This window comes from Dermochelys coriacea, chromosome 18, assembly GCF_009764565.3.
Source record: "Dermochelys coriacea isolate rDerCor1 chromosome 18, rDerCor1.pri.v4, whole genome shotgun sequence".
Lineage (NCBI taxonomy): Eukaryota > Metazoa > Chordata > Testudines > Dermochelyidae > Dermochelys > Dermochelys coriacea.
The window spans coordinates 20134788-20155647 of NC_050085.1; the positions used below are offsets into that span (position 1 = coordinate 20134788).

Here is a 20860-nt window from a genome sequence, read left to right on the forward strand (position 1 = left end):
CTCTTATATTGGACTGTGATTGGAGAGAGTACTGAGGTCCCTGAACTACATGTTCAAGTAATGGAGAAAACTGTACTGTAAATACACAGAGTTTTGTAAAGAACTGCCATAGCCTAGGACGTATTTAATAGCACAATGCAGGAGTTCCTTCATGCTCTAGCAGGAACACTCAAAGCTATTTCAGATAACGTAGACCACTTCTTTGCAAAGCTTTTAGTGTATTTTCATGGGGTGTATACATGTAAAGAAAAAAAACTCGTAAGTAAACTGAAGGTAAGTTCAAACTGCTCTCAAAACAATGCAGAAACCCTTTTTTAACTAGAGGCTGACTTACTGGAAATATCTCCTCGATCCAGCTGTTTACTACACAGGTGTACCTCTGGCAGGTTACATGACTTTAAACACAGAAACGCTAAGGACAACACTGACAGTAATTACAGGCACCATCACTTTAGTTTTTCCATCCATTAGGAAGATCTCAGCAAAATTCAATTTTGTTTTATATAACAGTGAGTAGTTCAACTACGTAGACAGAGCCAGTCTCCAAGAGAAAAAACAGTTTACATGTCATCCAACAGTATGGAACCATTAGCATGTATGCCATTACCAAGTTAGTAGCTGGGATGTAAGACCATCCCACACACAAAGACTGCAAGGAAGTTATTTATTTCTCCATTAAAGTTACCCGACTATTTCAAAAAAAGCTTTTAGTTATTTCACCCAATGCATTCCATCAATATTGAGTGTGCTGATGAGACATTCCACCCCATGAGTCACCTTTGGGAAGCAGCTCTCTCTGTGCTGCAGGATTAAGGGAGAGTTTGCACAGCACCAGGGGGAACATCAATGCTTTTGCAAACAATAGACCTCAAATGCAGGACTGTAGCATAAATTCTGAGCAAACTCAATAGGCAGCTAATGTAATGGTTATGGGACGGTTCAATGGTGGCTAATACTTCAGTGTGAATGGATTATAGCTTCAAAATGCAGCATGACAGATAAACACCTCCTGAAGTGGCTTGCTGGTACTTTCATGAGCAAGAGAAGCAGCATCACACCTATAGCAATATGGTGGCGTAACTATCACATAAAAGATTCAAAGCTGAAATTTTAAAAAATGTTTGGCTGCACTTAGTCTGACTAGTTTAAAAAACCACAAGAGGTTACGGGGTTTGCAGTAATTCAGGTTTAGTCCCATATAAACACATTACAAAGCGGAGTTGCATCAAGAAAAATAAAGACTCAAATCATGATAATCAGCATTAGCTTTAACTCATAACATCATCTTTTTATGGTATATTAGAGAGCTGATGTGCAGTTTTTGCACAAGGTCTTTAGTACCAGTAGATGGGATATATCCTTGTTGGTCAGTTTTTGTGTTATTTATTAATTTACTCAGCAAGTCACAAAATAGGTTTCCACATAATTCACATGAACAAAACAAAAAACAGGCTTATAAAAGATTGATTTTTGGGGAGCGGGCAGTTTCATAAACTGGTATTTTGCTTCAAAGCTTCTTAGAACAGCTCAACGTTATTTCAATTTCCAAGGTCACCATATCTATATATTACGACTAGATGGAATGATCCTGAGCACAAAATATGTGAAATACTCAAATCCCAAGTTTAGCATTTAAAGACTGATTCACATCTCTAACCAGTTATAACATTGGGACTTTATTACTAAGACAGGAAAGAATGTAGTATTCCTTGCCATGGTAGGATCAAATTATCAGAGTTATGCACCCAAAAGGAGGGCACTTTACATATTTCTTAAAGACAGAGGAGTCTAAATAATTTAATTTTACCATATACAAACTCTGTATTTGTAAAATACTCAAAATCAAAGCATTTTACAAGAACCTTGATGGCTGTTAACGAATTATGGTTAAAAGAGATGAGACCAGAATTAGGTCAGTTTTAGATGGATACAGTACTTTTAAGTTCCCATCCATGTCCACAACGCGAACCTGCTCCACTGTTAATGGAGAATTCTCTTGCTCTGCATTTTGGCTGGGATTTGAATTCACTGGTTCAGAAATCATATCCGATTCAGCATCAGACACAGATTCTTCCTCATTCTCTAAAGTGAATTTGTTGAGTTCTGCCATTTTCTGATTAGGAAACAAAAAGGAATCAAAGATTTCAATGTACATGGTGAACGCAGTGGATGGGCTATGAATTGCTTAAAGAATTTCCAATAAGAAGGCCTGAGCTTTACATACTACTGAGGGACTGATATCATAAATGGAAGCCTTCAGTAATCATTTAAGCAATTTTTAAAAAAGAAACTTACAGCTCGATATATAGCTTAGTGAATTCTATCTGAAATCCTTCTTATTTCCTCCTGCTATTCTTGTCCCAAATTCTAGACAAGCAGGTTTACAAATCAGGCTTTGCAACCCAGCACTTCGATTCTAAATGAAAAGAATCTGCTCCAGTGTCACTACTAAAGACTCTGCTTTCAACATTTTAAATTGTCCTCATTCCTGCCCTATATCAACTATCCAAGTGTCACTGAACTTGGACTTCAGAACATGCTAATGATAGTATATAATAATAATAATTAATGAAGTGTAGGAGGAGAGGAACTAGGGGGTAAAGCATCCATCAGACACCCTGGACTGCGGGACCTGCATATGAACAAAACTGCAACTTGTCACAACAAAGTGTCAAAGAGGTTGAAGTGTGGAATCCCCTTGTCTTGAAAAATTAGGCTAACTATATCTGGCCGAAGAGACCATTTGTGATGACTGGTGAAAGATCTGCTCAATCTGCCAGCCTATTCTGGAGACCTGGATGGTGGGAGGCTTTGAAGTGAATTGTGTTGGCAATGCAAAACTCCCAAAGCAGTATTGCTTCTTGGCACAGAAGAGTCAACCTAGCCCATCCTTGTCTGTTCATGTAGAACATCACTTCTGTGTTGTCCGTGAGAACTAATAAACGTGTTTTTTCCCCTATAAATATCAGTTTATGGAAGATAGATCTTGTCAGCCTAACTTCACTTTTTTTTAGGATGAGGTTTCAAGTTTGGTTGATCAAGATAATGTGTTGATGTGATATAATTAGACTTCTGTGAGGTGTCTGACTTGGTACCGCATGACTTTTGATTAAAAAATTAGAGGGATATAAAATTATCATAGCACACATTAAATGGATTAAACACAAGGCTAACTGATAAATCTCAAAATGTAACTGTAAATGGGGAATAATCATCGAGTGGGTCTGTTTCCAGGAGGGTATCGCAGCGATCAGTTCTTGGCCTTAAGCTAGTCAACATTTTTATCAATGACCCAGAAGAAACTGTAAAATCATCACTGATAACATTTGCAGAGGACACAAAGTTTGGGGGAGTGGTAAACAAAGAGGAGGATTCAGAGTGATCTAGATTGCTTGGTAAACTGGGCACAAGCAAGCACGATGCATTTTGACAGAGCTAACTGTAAATGTATTCATGTACAAAATCAAAGTAGGCCAAACTTGTAGAATGTGAAACTATATTCTAGGAAGCAGGGACTCCGAAAAAGATTTGGGGGTCACGGTGGATAATCAACTGAACATGAGCTCCCAGTCTAACTCTGTGGCCAAAAGAGCAAATGCGATCATGGGATGCATAAAGAAGAGTATCTCGAGTAGGAGTAAAAAGTTATTTTACCTCTCTATTTGGCAGTGGTGCAACCACTGTAGGAATACTGTGTTCAGTTCTAGTGAGGGTTCAGAGAAGGGCCATAAGAACAATTAAAGGATCAGAAAACATGGGTTATAGTGAGACTCAAAGAGCTCAATCTGTTTATCTTAAAGAGATGGTTGGGGGCGGGGGGAGCTAATTACAGTTTAAGTACCTAAATGGGAACAAATATTTAACAATGGGCTCTTCAACCTAGCAGAAAAAGGGTAATATGATCCAGTGGCTGGAAGTTGAATCTAGACCCATTCAGACTGGAAATAAGGTGTACATTTTTAACAGTGAGAGTAATTAACCACTGGAACAGCTTACCAAGGGTTGTGGTAGATTCTCCATTACTGACAATCTTAAAATCAAGATTGGATGTTTTTCTAAAAAGCTCTGCTCTATGGATTATTTTGGGGGAAGTTCTCTGGCCCGTGTTATACAGGAGGTCAGATTAGATGACCACAATGGCTCCTTCTAGCCTTGGAGCCTATGAATCTATACAGAGATGGACATGTCCAGCAGGCAGTAATGCATCTGAAATCCACTGACGCTTCCTAATTAAGTGGCATAGTCACATGCAATAAAGTCACCAATAAATGTTCATAGTAACATGCAATAAAGAAAAAATTATAAACAATAAAGGGAGAAATTAAGCTCCATGTATCTCTCCATTCCAACTTGGTTCTCTTATTCAGGGAACACACAAAGAACAAGCTATACATTTAGCTTACTGGAATACTTACTAGAATGAGGGTGTCCATGACATCTTTGCATATCTGGAGGCTGGTGCCGCTTGTCACTTCCAGAAATAGATCACAAGTGGTTTTTCTAATCTAAAAAGTATTCCAGAGGGACTCAGAAAAGGGAAGGCTGAATTGTAATACAATGAAATAGAAACTAGTGTGCACAGCTCCATAATCACATTGGTGCATTTGTTTCTCAAAGAATATTTCGGCTATTATTTGAAAAGCATCCAAGTGCACAAGTAACGACATGTGAATCCTGCTAACTTCATGAAGGAAGAACTGTAGGTTTGCACGTCTCTGGCCAAAACATCGTAACTTTGGAACGGCTTGCTACAAAGTACGGTTTCTCAGCCTGTGGATTGCCATCCAAGTATCAGGTGGCCAGGATTTGTCAAAGGCTATGTCTGCACTATGAGCTAAGGGCATGATGCCCTTGTTTGTGAACACATACTCGTGCTAGCTGTATACATAGCAGACCACCCACTACAGCATGGGGAGTGACAGTGGCGGCACGGCTCAGCCATGCGGAGTACATACTTACTGAGTTCAGGGGGTACATACTCAGCATGGCTTAGCTGGGTCTCTGCTGCCACTACCTGTGCGATGAGGGCTACACTCTTATTTATACTCAGCTAGTTCGATGACACCTAGTGCAAGTCTATGTACATGACCAGGGAAAAGCACATCCCTAGCTCATGGTGTAGATGTAGCCAAACAGTAGAGTGGGAGGCCTGGGAGGGGAGGTGAAGGGAGGGGTGGCCAAATCCTGCCCCTGGGGAGATGGAAGGCCCTGGGTGGGACAGGAAAGGGAGGCTGCAGAGCCTCCCCAACACTCATCCCACAGCAGTGACTCCTACAACTCCAGTCCTGCAGGGCTGGCTGGGCTCGTGTTACTACCTGCTGCATGGGAGGGTCACAGCACCACTCAGGTTTGGCTCAGCCACTCCTCCATCATGATAACAGGCTGCCAGCCAGGCCAAATGTGAGCGAGTAACCTTACAACCCCAAAGGTTACCACATCCAGAGCGAGAAGCCAAGCATAGCCAGCCCTACAGGACAGGAGCCACTGCTATGGTATGCAGAGTGTTTTTTTTAGTACTTAGTACAGTAACATGCATTATATAATCTAGGTAAAAAAATATTTAGTAAGGCAGATTTTTCTTCTCTCCAGGAAAGTTATTCACTGGGTTGCTACAGGCCATCAAGGTTAACAAATGGCTCCTGAGCCCACAAAGGTTAAGCAGCACTGCTAAATAGCTTAATGTAATTTTGACATTCAGCATTAGAAATGCAGAGTTTGACTTCAAATTCATTTTTAAAAATCTAGTGCTTTTAATATATAAACTTTAGACCTTAAAAGTTCAGATTCTAAACTCACTCATGAATTTCAATGGAGACTTGAAGATATGGTAATATCAGGAGCATTTATTCCACAACACCTCTGAGTATCTCCTGACAAGGAGAGGATTGAAGTGATTTAGTTTTGAAGACTGGCCCATTTCCACTATCACTGAGACTTGGATATAAGTGGATTGAAACTTTTGTACCTTTGTTCTCTCACTGTTAGTGATTGGTGGGAAAGAAATCACAACACCCTCAGCATCTACTAGACAAGGATAGTTCTCTTTCCCATCCAGTAATTGAAGGTACCTGTCAAGGAAAAAAAAAGTGAAGATAATGGAAAGAGATCAGGCAACAATAAATAAGACAGTTAGAAGAGTGGGAAAATGGAGGTTATGCGTTTCTGATCCAACACACAGGAAAACAACAACTACTGCATCTTGACATCAACAACTGCATGGCCTGCACTAAATGTGAGTAATGAAGCAATAATCATGAAGCACTTTAAAGTTAAAGTAATATTCCGATTGCCAAAGTGAGCAAACACATTCTTAATGCTTTTACTGCGCCCAGTGCTCAAAATATAGCAACACTTTAGAGCTTTTTACTGATGCTACAAGCTCATATGCTTAAATTTAAGTCTCAACTCCTATCTCCATCACTTACAGAAATATGCAATCCCCACTTTGTTTACCTGGTCAGTTTCCCCAAAACAGGCATGATGGACATGTGAGATGATCCCAGTACAAATGGGATGGGAAGGGTGATGTGTTGTTTTCCTTCAAATTGGATGTAGTCACTTAAAGGTTTCAGCTCCTTACAAGCTGTTCCATTGACAGAATTTTGGACATTTCACATAAGCAAACTTATTGTGCTTACATTTATATTCAGCTCCCCTCCACTTTCCCTCCTCTCAAACATCCACTGTCTTCCAGCACAATTTATATTGTAGTAATGGTGACAACTTCCAAATTAACTCTTGGTATAATTGGAGGCACAACAACGTCACTCAACCACATTTTACTCAGTATTGTTATTTGTAAATTTCCCCCCAACCCTTCTTCCGCCCCCTCCTCCCCTCTAGATTTTCAGGAGCTCATGTTAAGTGCATATGCACTCTGTTACCATTAGATTTTGCCTTTCATAACTAAGCACAAAGGGAAAATCTGATGTTCTTTGCAGTTACAATACTGTTGCTTTTCATGTGATCTTAAATTGGCCAAAATATGTCTGATCAATTTGAAAAAAGATGTGCATTAATACACTGACTTGTGCAGTCCAGAAACATTCTGACGCTTCTTCTGTTTTCTTTGTTCCTCAGCCTCTAACTGCAACTGACGGACAAGATCCTTTGCCTTGATCTCCTTCCGACCCAGTGGCATTATCTGTATCAGAGAGAAAGGAAATACTTAAAGCTAAGAGTCATTCATTGACGTCAGGACTATCTGAGCTACTTCATAAGAGCTAAAGCGATAAAAAATGGGGAGATAATATTTAACCGAAAGTTCTGCATAACTAATTCTTCTGCTTGGAACATGGACAACGGGGGATTTTATGAAACATTTGTGACATTTCATTCTTTAAAAACATCCTAGATATTCAGGCATGTTTAAACTCCCTGCCCAGACTCTTGTTTGTGTTATCACACCAAAGGGACATTCCTATTAATTATGGTATGTTCTTGAGTTTTGAACATCATGTTTATTTTAGAGTTGAGTGAATAGGAGACATTCAAGAATAAAAAGCTTAACCCAAGATACACATCTTAGAACCATGGCTCACCCAAGGACTTTTCAGTGCTTTGGACTATTTTAGAAGAAAAAACTGAATAGTTTTAGTATTAACTCTTATGCCCTAGAGGCATAATTTGTGATGTGTATATCTCAGATTTTACTTTACTATAGATTAAGCTCTACAGCTCTTTATTCTGCAGAGTTTAGAAAACCCCCCGCCCCAATTAGTGCTGCTGAAATCTCTTCTAGTTGTTCTAGGTTTTATCAAGGATGGCTGGTGCTACATGCTCAAGCAGTGACTATGGTTCCTCACTATTTGATCAACTCTGCAGTCCATGTTCTCATTGGTGCTACGAACAGACTGGAGCAAAGCAAGACTCGGAGGGAGCAGCAGGATGGAAAACAGGGGTAGAAAAATCATCATTTAAAAAACAAAAACTTTTTTTTTTTGTTATTTAACTTTACATGTTGCTAGTTCTTTGCCTTCTTTAGCCTTTGTTTTGTACTTCTCTTTAGTTTATTAATTGCTTGCAGAACTTCAGATTTTACATAGAGATTTCTTTCCAAGAACCATCACACTTAAAATGCTCATCTGTGCAGAAAAACCAGTCTAGAACCTCCTAACATCCACAAACTCAAACAGAAAATGGCTATGGAAATAGCTATTGCTATATTTACAACCCAACACCTTTGGATAGATTGTACTTCCACAAGTCAAGAAAGCTGAAATGCTTCAAACAGGCTATACTCCTACATCAGGGTTCAGTTTAAAGTCAATGGGACTTGCATTCCCAAGTCATTTTAGTGATTTTGAAAATTCCACCCAGAGGTACTTACACAGGGGCTTTGGAGCCTAAATTTAGGCTCCTATATTTTAGCTTGTACATATAAAATTCACAATCATTTTGGTATTGTATTGAAAATCTAAACTTCTTGTGGTTAACACTGAAGCAAGCTGTTTAAAATGACAAAGATGATTATTCTACTCAGAGAAAAATATTTAACAATACAATTTTAGCACCAGATTCTGCAAATACTTGATTTTAAGCTCACTGAAATCAATGGGACTATTAGTGAGTGAAGTTATGTACCACTTAAGTGTTTGCAGGATCAAGACCTTAGTTCTCAATGTTTTATTTTGCCTATAGCAGTTACATAGAACTGAAATAAGATACTGAACCATCCTCATTTATAATCCAGCACAAATGTTTTTCAATCCAAAATTGCAACGGACAAAATCTAAAATTCATTTTACAAAGTCTCAATGTGATTTAAAACAGTTATTTGTATTTGTTTTAGATCAAGTAATTTAAATTATGACAATGATTTAGATGCCTTTATTTTAATCACTCCATGCTGGAAATATTCCTGAACAGCTGGGAGGAGACGGTATGGAGCAGAGCTGTGTCAAACTGGAGAACACACACTATGGTTTATTTCTAATGAGCAAATAACTCCTGCTTCCCCACTTTGCCTCCCCCCACCACCTTTAAAAAAAAGTCAGTCAACTGCTCTCCTATTGTATTAATGGAATTAGAAGGACACTTTTTTAGCTGCATCTCGAAGGCTATTCCCATAGCTTGGTTAGCAATTAGTGATAACTGCAGAAAAAAATATAGCACTGGCTCATACTATGAAGAACTACCCCACAATTTGGATTCTGGTCCCTTTAGAATCATGATGCTGTGGACAACTGAATTTGAAGATCCAACAAAATCTTTCACCTGTGATCCAAGGAAATAATTGGACCAAAGTCTCCAGAAGTGAAAGAAGTGTGCATTAGCCTACTGTATTTTGTGACTACTTCCACAAAATAACTTGCAGTAAACATGTCTGTCCAACTAACAAGCAGAATCAGGTAGTCAGATTCCACATTCTAGTATTTGCACCTGCAATTAAGGCCACAAGAGGGGCAATTTTTCAACATCAGGTGGTGAACATGAAGTTCAGGATTTATTTGTGATCTCTTGGCCAAAGTCCACACCTGCAACATTTTTTTCTAATTTCAATTATATATGAAAGACTGGCTCCTGGATTCTACTTCTGGCTGGTATTGTTTGCTAGGAGTTAAATATATCCTTTGGAGTGGGTTCTCAGAAAGCCTTGTTTGATCAGGGATTACTTTGTGGGCTGCATGGTTTAAATCAGAGATGCTTTCCCATCTGGAATATTAAAAGTAAACAAAGAACCAAAGATTAGTAACATTTCATCAGGAAGTATAGTTAAAAGTGTTTTTGCCTTGGGCAACAGGTAGGTAAGTTTACTACAGCCTGTCAGTTCCTTTGTAGCAAGAGACAAGTACTGGGCTTGTTCCAAGTAATTTCTAGCTTCAAATGGCCTCAGTCCATAAGAGGGCAACTGTTGGAGGCCTGAACCTCATCAGTATATGATTAAATGCTTTAGACAAAATGCATTAACTACTAACATTTGCCTGCACTCCTATAGAGCTTGAGAAATGAACAGAAATGCCTTGATTGCATTATTAGTGATGAAAAGTAAGGCAGTCTGCATCTAAGGCCTGGTCTACACTATGAGTTTATGTCGGATTTAGCAGCATTAAATCCAAATTAACCCTGCACCCATCCACACAATGAAGCCATTTTTTCGACATAAAGGGCTCTTAAAACCGATTTCTGTACTCCTCCCCAACGAGGGGATAAGCGCTGAAATCGACATCGCCGTTTCGAATTAGGGTTAGTGTGGACGCAATTCGAAGGTATTGGCCTCCGGGAGCTATCCCACAGTGCACCATTGTGACCGCTCTGGACAGCGCTCTGAACTCACATGCACTGGCCAGGTGTACAGGAAAAGCCCCAGGAACTTTTGAATCTCATTTCCTGTTTGGCCAGGTGAGCTCATCAGCACAGGTGACCATGCGTCCCAGAATTGAAAAAGCTCCAGCATGGACTGAACAGGAGGTACTGGATCTGATCACTGTACAGGGAGAGGAATCCGTGCTATCAGAACTACGTTCCAAAAGATGAAATGCCAAAACATTTCAAATAATCTCAGAGGCCATGAGGGACAGAGGCTACATCAGGGACGCAACACAGTGCCACGTGAAACTTAAGGAGCTCAGACAAGCGTACCAAAAAACCAAAAGAATCAAATGGACACTCCGGGACAGAGCCCCAGACATGCCACTTTTACACTGAGCTGCATGCAATTCTAAGGGGGGCCGCCACCACTACCCCAACCCGTCCATGGACTCCAAGGATGGGATACTCTCCGCCATGGCTGAGGATTTTGCAGATGGGGAAGATGAAGAGGAGAACAAGCTTGTGGAGAGCACACAGCACACTGTTTTCCCCGACTGAAATATCCTCCCAACCCAATGAAGCCGGAGAAGGGATCTCTGGTGAGTGTACCTTTTAAAATATAATACACATTATAAAAGCAAGCGTTTTTTTAATGATTAAGTAGCCCTGAGGACTTGGGATGCATTCATGGCCAGTACTGCTACTGGAAAAGTCTGTTAACGTGTCTGGGGATGGAGCGAAAATCTTCCAGGGACATCTCCATGAAGCTCTCCTGGATGTACTCTAGAAGCCTTTGCAGAAGGTTTCTGGGGAGACCAGCCTTATCCCATCCTCCATGGTAGGACACTTTACCATGCCATGCTAGTAGCAAGTAATCTGGTATCATTGCATGACAAAGCCTGGCAGCGTATGGTCCCGGTGTTTGCTGGCATTCAAGCAACATCCGTTCTTTATCTCTGTTATTCTCAGGAGAGTGATATCGTTCATGGTAACCTGGTTGAAATAGGGGAATTTGATTAAGGGGCCATTCAGAGGTGCCCGTTCCTACTGGGCTGTTTGCCTGTGGCTGAAAAGAAATCCTCACTGCAGTTAGCCACGCGGTGGGAGGGGGGGCCATTGGCGCTGTGCTGTTCGCGTTTGGCTAGCAGGGATCTTCCTTTCCTGGCCATCCCATCTTGATGTTAGTGAAATGTTCCTTGTGATCCACCAGTGCTTGCAGCACCATTGAAAAGTACCCTTTGAGGTTTATGTACTGGATGCCCTGGTGGTCCGGGGGAATATGCGTTCCGTCTATAGCCCCACCACAGTTAGGGAATCCATTGCAGCAAAGCCATCCACTATGACCTGCATATTTCCCAGAGTCACTACCCTTGATATCAGCAGATCTTTGATTGAGTTGGCTACTTGCATCACAGCAACTCCCGCAGTAGATTTGCCCACTCCAAATTGATTCCTGACTGACCGGTAGCTGTCTGGAGTTGCAAGCTTCCACCGGGCTATTGCCACTCGCTTGTGAACTGTGAGGGCTGCTCTCATCTTGGTATTCTTGCACTTCAGGGCAGGGGAAAGCAAGTCACAAAGTTCCATGAAAGTGCTCTTACGCATGCAAAAGTTTTGGAGCCCCTGGGAATCATCCCAGACCTGCAACACTATGCCGTCCCACTACCCTGTGCTTGTTTCCTGGGCCCAGAATCGGCATTCCACAGCATGAGCCTGCCCCATTAACACCATGATCTCCAAATTGCGGGGGAACGTGGTTTTAGAGAAAAGTGCGTTCAGGACCTCATCACCGCGCTGCCATCGCCTCCTCGCCTGGTTTTTCAGGTGCTGGTTCTGCATACACTGCACGATAATGCGCAAGGTGTTTACAATGGTCATAACTGCTAGGGCGAGCTGAACGGGCTCCATGCTTGCTGTGCTATGGCGTCTGCTCCTGCTTGGGCAATCCAGGGAAAAGGGTGTGAAACGATTGTTTGCCGTTGCTCTGGCGGAGGGAGGGGCAACTGACAACATGGTTTACAGGGTTGGCTTACAGGGAATTAAAATCAACAAAGGGGGTGGCTTTGCGAGAAACAAAATGGCTCCCTCAAGGATAGAACTCAAAACTAGCAGCAGACTGTGCAGTACGACCGCTAGCCATCGTCATCAACTGGGTGCTCGGCAGAAGACGGTGCAGTATGACTGCTGGCCATCATCTTCTGCTGGCTGCAGATTATCATGAGGTCGGTTAAAAGAGCTCCCTGGACTACGTTGATGACAGCTACCAGTCATACTGCACTGTCTGCTGCCAAAAGGCAATAAGCTGTTGCTGTGTAGCAATGCAGTACCGCGTCTGTCAGCACCCAGGAGGCATACAGTGACAGTGAGCTGAGCGGGTTCCATGCTTGCCGTGGTATGGCATCTGCAACAGGTAACTCAAGAAAAAACGTGCAAAAAGATTGTCTGCCCTTGCTTTCATGTAGGGAGGAAGGGAAGGCGGTCCTGACGATAATTACCCAGAACCACCCACGACCATGTTTTAACCCCATCAGGCACAGGGATTTCTACCCAGAATTCAAATGGGCAGTGGAGACTGCAGGAACTGTGGGATAGCTACCCACAGTGCAACGCTCCAGAAGTCGACGGTTGCCTCGGTACTGTGGACACACTGCCAACTACATGCACTTAGAGCATTTGTGTGGGGACACACACAATCGAGTGTATAAAAACGCTTTCTACAAAACCGACTTCTATAAATTTGACCTAATTTCGTAGTGCAGACAAGGCCAAAGATCTAGCCAGCCAAAGTGAGGTCATGGACCATGTTTCAGGACTCTATCTCCTGAACCTTAAGCACCCCTGCCTGGTTTGCAATCACAGCATCTAGAATTAAAAAAGCTTTAGTGCCATTGAAAATTTCTTCTGGCTCCCACTGTGCGGATGTGATGATATAAGAGACCTACTCTTTTCATGACAACACATTGCCTACTAGCAATAACAAGAGATGCACAAACGCTGACAGAATTGTGTGTTCGAAGAGTGCAGCTATTTCTGATAGAATATTCAAGTTTAATATTGTTATGTTTTACATAACCTTCTTTCCAATGTTTACCTGAATTTCCTGTCTGGATGCTAGCATGCCCATGATTAATAAGAAGGAACTAAGAACTGGAGAGACAGACAATCTAGTTTTTAGCACTGCAAATGAACCGGAACACTGGAGCGCACATCTCTGTTTGAACACAAATTGATGTGGACCAGACTGACTTCTACTCTAAGCATGCAGTGTTACTGTTTGAAATGGCTCATTACAAATGAATTACTGCAGGAGCACCCAGATCTTAGTTTTACATCCAAACTCTGGTAAGAACCTGCAGATTCATTAACTGGACACCATACCATCTTGGAGAAGAAACATTACCTTTAGCCATGTAACAAAATACACAATATTCTGAGAGAGCTTTTCAAGTGTAGGACCTCTAACATAGAATGGTTTTCTGCTACTTGTTACTGTAGAAAAATCAATTTTGCCAGATTTATTCAGCCCTGAAACCTAATTTCTTTCAAACATGAATTACTACCCTCAGTGGTAAAAGCTGCCTTTGAAAAGACTGGCACAGATGACATCTAATTAATTTGAAAGCAACAAGCCCATTAACCATCACAAAGACTGGCATAATCATCTTGCTATTATCATACACTGAATGAGGATAACTATAGTATCACAGCAGAAGCCATACTTGGGCAATCCCTGGATAAACTGCAGACCTGGAAATGAAGTACATAGCCCTGCTGATTAGACTGTGTGCAGAATGAAGAAATGAACAATACGGAGTCGCTCTCAAAATCCACACCATTCAGACTTCCCTGTTTAATTAGAACAATTAAGTTAATGAGTTCACTGACTTCCTCTTACAATGGCAATTCACAAAGGAGTTTCCTGATCAGCATGGTAAAATAACATTTTGTAATGCGGGTTTAAGTTTCATATCAAGTTTAGCTTAAGAGGTTGGTATACTAATGGCTTGTAAATGATTACATTATCTGGGAGTGTGGCAATAAAAACTGCCAAAGAGAAAGAACCGGTGAACAGAGCCTGAATTTGGTTCAGCTGATTACCTTATAGATTGCTGCCAATCACTCCCAGTACATTCATATGAATGAACACCTGCTACGTTGCACAACACTCCAAGTATATCCTAACGTTTTATGGACTTCCACTGAACATTAACTTAGCAACAGCTCAACACAAATGAGAGGACCAGCAGTGAAACTTAACAGGGAAACACCAAGACCTCTATCACCCTAAGCAAAGTGCATAACATGCAAGATCAAAATGCTCTTTATGGAGAAAAACATTTTGGACTGCTTTACCTGTTTGAATTTTTAAGGTATTCAATTAATACTAGGGGTTCTGTAACTATTAGTAAATCAGATACTTTGATAAACGTTCACATTCTGAAGGATATTTGAACAGTGAGGAGTTTTCTGAGCCCGATTTAGATAGGGATGGTACAATGTTGGCACACTTTCTGAACTTAACCTCCTGGTTCCAGTTACATTTTCTTATTTCTTTAGCGTGCAAAATAGCATCTTCCCATTTCTGTACCACTCCAAAATTTGATAAAGCAACAGGAAAAAGGTTATTTATCCTACCTTTAATTCATTAGGTGGCTGAGCATCATACAGCAGGGGCCCTTTGATCAGCTGCAGGTCATGCGTGGCAATGGTTGCTGCTGTTCGTTTCTCACAGATGTCATCATGAAGTTTGATCTAACAAAATGTGCAGGACACAGAAATATGAAGTTACCAGCCAATATCCTTCAGCATTCCCATACCATTACCATCTTCAATCTTACTCTAAGTTGTCTTATTAAACTAGTCCCTTAGTGTCAAAACATTCCCCCCCCATCAATTTTGTCTTTTTCCATTTGACAAGCCTTTGCTTCCCCCTCTGTTGAATGGGGCTGAAAGCAATAGTTCTCTTTACTTGTTCGCAAAAGAGTAATTCACCACTGTCCACATGGCACTGGAAAGAATGCTTAATTTCCTGATTATAATTACGCTCTGTAGCATTCGATTTAAATGGATAGATGTTGGTAAACTATTTCAACTGACATAATGAAATTGACGGGAAAAAAATATTAACAGTTAACGGAAGCGCAGCCTCCCTGCCTTACACCTACAAGGCCTGGGTGTCACCAGCCATGTGGCAGTGCAGGGAGCCCTCTGCAGCCCGCTGTCAGGCCCTGCTCTCACCAACTGGGAGTGCTGGGGGTCCCTGCTCTGCCATACCAGGACAAGAGCATTTCTCGCCCCTTTTGCCTGCAGGGATCCAATGTCACCAGCCCAGAGAGCCCTCTGCAGCTCTGTCATCACAGCCCCACCCACTCACCAGCCAGGCATGTGGAAGCCATCCCTGTACAGGAACTGTTCAGCAACAACCTGGGGTCAGTGGCCCTGCTCTGCCAGGCCAGGCCCACAGCCTTCCCAGCATCTTGCACCTTTGGTCCCTTCGGCCATACAGGGAGTCCCCTGTATTCCCCTACTGTCAGTGCTGCCCTAACCCCAAATCTAACCCCTGCTTAATTTCCAGCAACTGTAAAAATTAAGGATACATTTATACTGCAAAAAAGCCTTACAGCAGCAAGCCTCAAAGCCCATGTCAATGACTTGGGCTCATTCTATAGGATTATAAATAGCAGCGTAGACATTCCGTTTGGGTTGGAGCCTGGGCTTTGAAACCTGGTGAGTGGGGTGAATTTCAAAGACAGGGCTCCAGCCCGAGGAAGAACATTTACACTGCTATTTTTATTCCCATACGAGAGCCTGGGTGAACTCAGACATGCTGTTATGGGTGGGGTTTTTTGTATTTTTTTTTTTCCCCTTAAAAATACCAAACAAACGCACTGTTGAAATTAGAGAAAAAAACATCAATTTCTGCCAAGCCTAATTATAATGCAGAGACAGAAGAGAGGAGTTCAGATTGTTTTGCTGGTTCCATAAAAATGGAACAAAACAACACAATAAAACAAAAACAACACAATACAATTAGGGAGCAGATAAAATGCTTCTATTTAGACATTTAGCATATCAGTTACACACAGAAGCAAGAGGAAACTTCCCTCCAGCTTACAACACTAAGGTAAGTCAAATTTTGCCGCGCACCACTTGTTTTTCTTCCAGAATAATCCCCATCCTCCACTCTCTCCTCCCCATCCCTAAATCCCACACTTATTTACTATACAAGTAAAGAAACTGAGTATTCAAAGATGCTTATTACCACGTATATGGCAAAGCTAGCAAACCCATGAAAAGTAACTGATCCAATTTCAACAAAGTGTTTTGGGGAAAACACTCCACTGCAGCCTGCAACTTTAAATGCAATTGTTATACATAATATTTTTAAAGACTGTGCATTTTTAAGCATCAATTACCATATGGGACCAAAGTTGTGCTTTTTGGGTGATCTATCCCACTAAATCTCCATTTTCCATTAGGAAATGTGTAGCAGAGCACAAGTCAACCAAGGTAGAAAAAACTACAGATGCACAAGGACCTGCACATTTGAGAAAAGCTATCATTTGCCATCTAGCGGACAAGGTGACTAATGTACCAGTTAGGAAATATTTTCAAACATATCACCTTCAAGTCTGAAAACTAGAGTACAAACATGTGCTATTAGTATGGCTTAATACAATTTTAAAGCCACACATGACATTTAAAACAAGACTGGACAAAGCACTGAAGAACAGTTAAACGAAACTACCAGTCCAGCACCAGAGAAAAAACACACTATGATCTAACTCAGTGATACTCAGACTGAAGCTCGTAAGCTGCAAGTGGCTCTTTAGTGTGTATCCTGTGGTTATTTGCAGCACATATTAAAACACTGAGGGATTTAATTATTAATCAGTCTAAGTTCTTAACCGATAAGGATGCTTGCATTATGTTATTAACCAATTGTAGTTGATAAAATAATATAATCTATATATTAGATATTCTCACAGCAATATATAAACTAAATATTTCCTGTCATACTATTGAAATATGACTATATAGTACTATAGTGAATGAAACAATGAATTCACACTACTGTGACTCTTTTGGGTAATGTTGATCATTGATTTGGCTCCTGAACCACTGAGGTCTGACTATCACTGATGGAAACAATCTTTGCCGACTCTGATTTTAACATGGATTCACAGTTATCCTTCATTCCCAGAACATAATGTAAAGCTACAAGGATCTTTTAAACTGGTAGAGGAAACCTGTGTGCTTATGTGGCACCCTACACAATAGTATCTCAGCTTCCAACACCTTTTTCATAAAGAAAGCTTTGAAATTTGCAGTAGATCACGCAATTTAGTGCAAATTAGGGCAGAAGTCTGAAAGTAAAGCAAATTGCACATAAAGGAATAGATGCAAGTTGTTTTGTACTGTTATATTGCAGTGAATCTAAGAGTTGCCCAGAATTTAAAAACATCAATGTTCATCATAACAACTGATCAGTTACTTCCTTGGTTGGGAAAAGCACGCTCTCTCAAAAAACTAAACTCATGTACTTACAGAGAAGCTGTGCTCGAGGTTTATGCCTATATGCAACAGCTTCGTTAGTCGCTCTATTTTCTCTTTAATAGAGTCTATACCCAGGAACAGACTGTTCCTAACTCTGTTCATTTGGCATGGGAGTAAAATGATAACATTGAAAACACATTCATAAAAGTTCTAGCCTAATCGTTCAATAATTACCTGTGCAGAAAGAAATCTCTTCAAGGCATTTCCTTGCTTCAAATTCATTCCCTTCACCACACAGCCAACAATGTATGGCCGAACTTCTTTCATAATTGGACTAACTTTAACTACCACTGGAGCTGGATTTTCTGCAATGTGCAGAATCTTGATCATCAGTTTATTCACCTCTTCCAGCTTGTCTTGTTCCCCATCTCCGCTATCCTTTTTCTGGCGTTTATCCCTCTTTTTTTTTTTACTTTCCTCTTTATCAAAGTTGTCTGGTTTCCCTTTTCCTTTGCCACCTCCTCGGCCTCCAACCCGCAAGTACTCCAGGATGGATTTTGTCTGGCAGCTATTGACCATTTTCTCCAGCCGCTTGTCTTTCAGTTTGTTCCCTCTGAAGTTGACCTCCTTTAACTTAGGGCAGTCAGCAAGCTCAACAGGGATTTCTGATAACTCATTATTGGAAACATCCAGGATCTGAGAGAGGAAAAGCATTTACAAAGTTAGACTGGCTGCTTCTAAAAAGCTTGAGTCTCACTCAGCCTTGACATGCTGTTTGCTCAGAAGGCAGCTAGATGCCACAAGGTAAGGATTGGCATAAAATATCTACATGAGGAGATTTAGTAACACCAGGTTGAAAATGCTTGAATTTAAATCAGTTATTCCCCCCCCCCCCCAAAAAAAGGTCATTTGTTTTCGCTAACACTAGAGCCAGGATATGCCATTCTATCAATGCACCGTTACATAGTTCATGAACTCTGCTAGTTCCTCTATATAACACCCACTACTTTTAGAACTTGTAACTTAGCCGAATCCAACACATCAACCTTTTCCCATAAAGGTCTAATCGCCACCCATGCTGACAACTTTCAAGTCATGCCATATTTGTGACTTTCTTAAAGCCCCAGTATCCAGGATCAATTAAGCGAGAATCTCATCTTCCATTAAAAAAGTTTCTAGCCCTCTTGGTTGTGGAGAAAAGCTTGATAACCTGAACCAAATGAAATCTAAAGACTCAGAAAATAGAAAGCAAATAAAATGAAGCCCAAATGGGTTGTCTGTTAAAATCACAGTTTTTTTTTTTTTTTTTGTAAAGTGCCTAACTTATACTATTTGTACACTGGGGTTGGCAAAACAGCATCCCTCCCTCCCCACAGGGCTCCAGCATCACCCCCATTCCAACCTACAGGAAACTACCTGCAATTTCCTGTGGAGTCCCAGCCCCTCAACCCCTTCTCCACCCGCCCAACCTCACACCCCCAGGGGTAGCCAGTCTCTTTGCCCAGCCCCTTCTCTTCACCCGCCCCCCTGACCTTGAGGGCCGGCAGGCTGGCGATGGCAGAGCCCAGCTCCTGCAGCCCGTTGTCGGCTGCCTCCAGCTGGCTGAGCAGCGGGAGAAGGCTGGAGGCGCCCGGGGGCAGGAGGCCGCCGGGCAGGGCGCTCAGGCGGTTCCCGGAGAGCAGCAGGGTCTGGAGCTGGGGGGCGGCCCGGGCCAAGCCCGGCCCCAGCTCCCGGAGCCGGTTCCCGGTGAGGTTCAAGCTCCGCAGCTGGGGGAAGGCGGGGGCCCCCCCCGGAGCGCAGGGCCCGGCCGGGTCCAGGGCTCCCCCCAGCGCCGCGGGCAGCGTCTCCAGCCCGTTGCCGGACAAGTCCAGCAGCCGCAGGGCCGGCAGGGGGCCTCCCAGCCCCGGGCCCTCCACAGCGCCCAGCCCCGCCGGGCCCAGCCCGTTGCCGCGCAGCACCAGGGTGTGCAGGGCCGGCAGCGCCGCCGCCAGCCCCGGGCCCAGCTCCCGCAGCGCCCCGCAGCCGCTCAACTCCAGCGCCTGCAGCAGCGGCAGGGCCAGGAGCCGCGGAGGCAGGCGGCCGCCCCCCGCCCGGATGCGGGCCTCCACCGCCGCGCCGGGCAGAACCAGCTCCCGGCGCCGCTCCCGCTCCGCGGCCTCCAGCTCCGGCCAAGCGGCCGGGTCCGCCATGCTGCCCGCCGACCCCGCACTTCCGGGTCACGGCACTGCTTCCGGGGGCGGCGCTCGCCTGGGCTTGGGCGTCTCACCATAGAGAGCGGCTCGGAGGGCGGGCTAGAGTGCACCGCGCCACACCCGGCACTGCCATAGAGTGGGGGGCGGCTAGAGGGTCCCGTCCCCCTGTCAAAGGGAGGGGCGTGGGCTTGGCTGCCATAGAGAGCAGCACAAAGGGAGGCTAGAGTGTCCCGCCAGCCTTCCCCTTAGTGCCAACCTGCCTGGAGGCCGCCTGCTGGGTGGGGGGTCTCAGCGCAGCTCTGGGACAGCTGGTGCCTGTGCCCCCAGCTGAGGCAGCCGTGCCCCTGTAGCACTGGGGTCGCCCATTCCGGTGGGGTCAATCCCGGGAGGCTTCGCCCCATGACCCAGTCTTTAATGCAAGAGTAAACTTGAGCTCCTGGGGGCTCCAGGACGATCCTGGAGGCCTGGCAACCCCAGGTCACAGCACCCTAGCGCAGAGCCCGCGTCCAGGCTTCTCCATTGATGTTGACCTCCCAGCCGCTCACCCCCCTCTCCCCGAGGCCCTACAGGCGGCAGCTAGGTCAACTGGGGGTTGAACTGGTCTAGCTGCGGCGCGCAGGGCATGCAAAGGTGCACAATCCTGAGCGGTGGAGCTAGGTCAATCTGATTTTTAAGTGTAGACCGGGCCTAACCCTGCGTGCAAAGCTGAGGGCAGATTTTAGGCTGCGGATGATGCCTGGCTGCACCATTTTGTCGCAAGGTGGCAGTGCTTATAAGGGCCTGTTTTTTCACCTCAAAGGAGGGGAAGTACCTTCTTTCACAGACATAAAGGGGACTAAATTTACATGAAATTAGTGTGGTTGAAGGACATTGAAAGGAGAGGAAGCACTCACGACCCCAGTCTAGGCAGGGAGATGTGG

General features: G+C 43.3%; 1 protein-coding gene across 1 annotated transcript; it reads right to left on the minus strand.

Annotated features, from left to right (window-relative positions):
• Positions 1–1167: 1167 nt before the first annotated feature.
• LRRC47 (leucine rich repeat containing 47) lies at positions 1168–19974 on the minus strand. The gene is made up of 7 exons (XM_038377025.2): positions 19281–19974; positions 17983–18444; positions 14887–15003; positions 7029–7144; positions 5966–6068; positions 4416–4505; positions 1168–2113 (listed from the first exon to the last, which is right to left on the minus strand). The coding sequence occupies exons 1-7, from the start codon at positions 19935–19937 to the stop codon at positions 1874–1876; spliced, it is 1785 nt and encodes a 594-aa protein (XP_038232953.1). The 5' UTR covers positions 19938–19974; the 3' UTR covers positions 1168–1873.
• Between the last annotated feature and the right edge of the window lie 886 nt (positions 19975–20860).

Bases quoted from the DNA above. Each gene is read 5' to 3' on its own strand.
- LRRC47 (XM_038377025.2), bottom strand. From the start codon at position 19,937: ATGGCGGACCCGGCCGCTTGGCCGGAGCTGGAGGCCGCGGAGCGGGAG. The intron at 15,004-17,982 runs GTAATTATTGAA...ACATTTTGTTAG, and splicing joins AGAGATTTCTTTCTGCACAG to ATCAAACTTCATGATGACAT. The intron at 7,145-14,886 runs GTAGGATAAATA...TCTCTGATACAG, and splicing joins AGCCACCTAATGAATTAAAG to ATAATGCCACTGGGTCGGAA.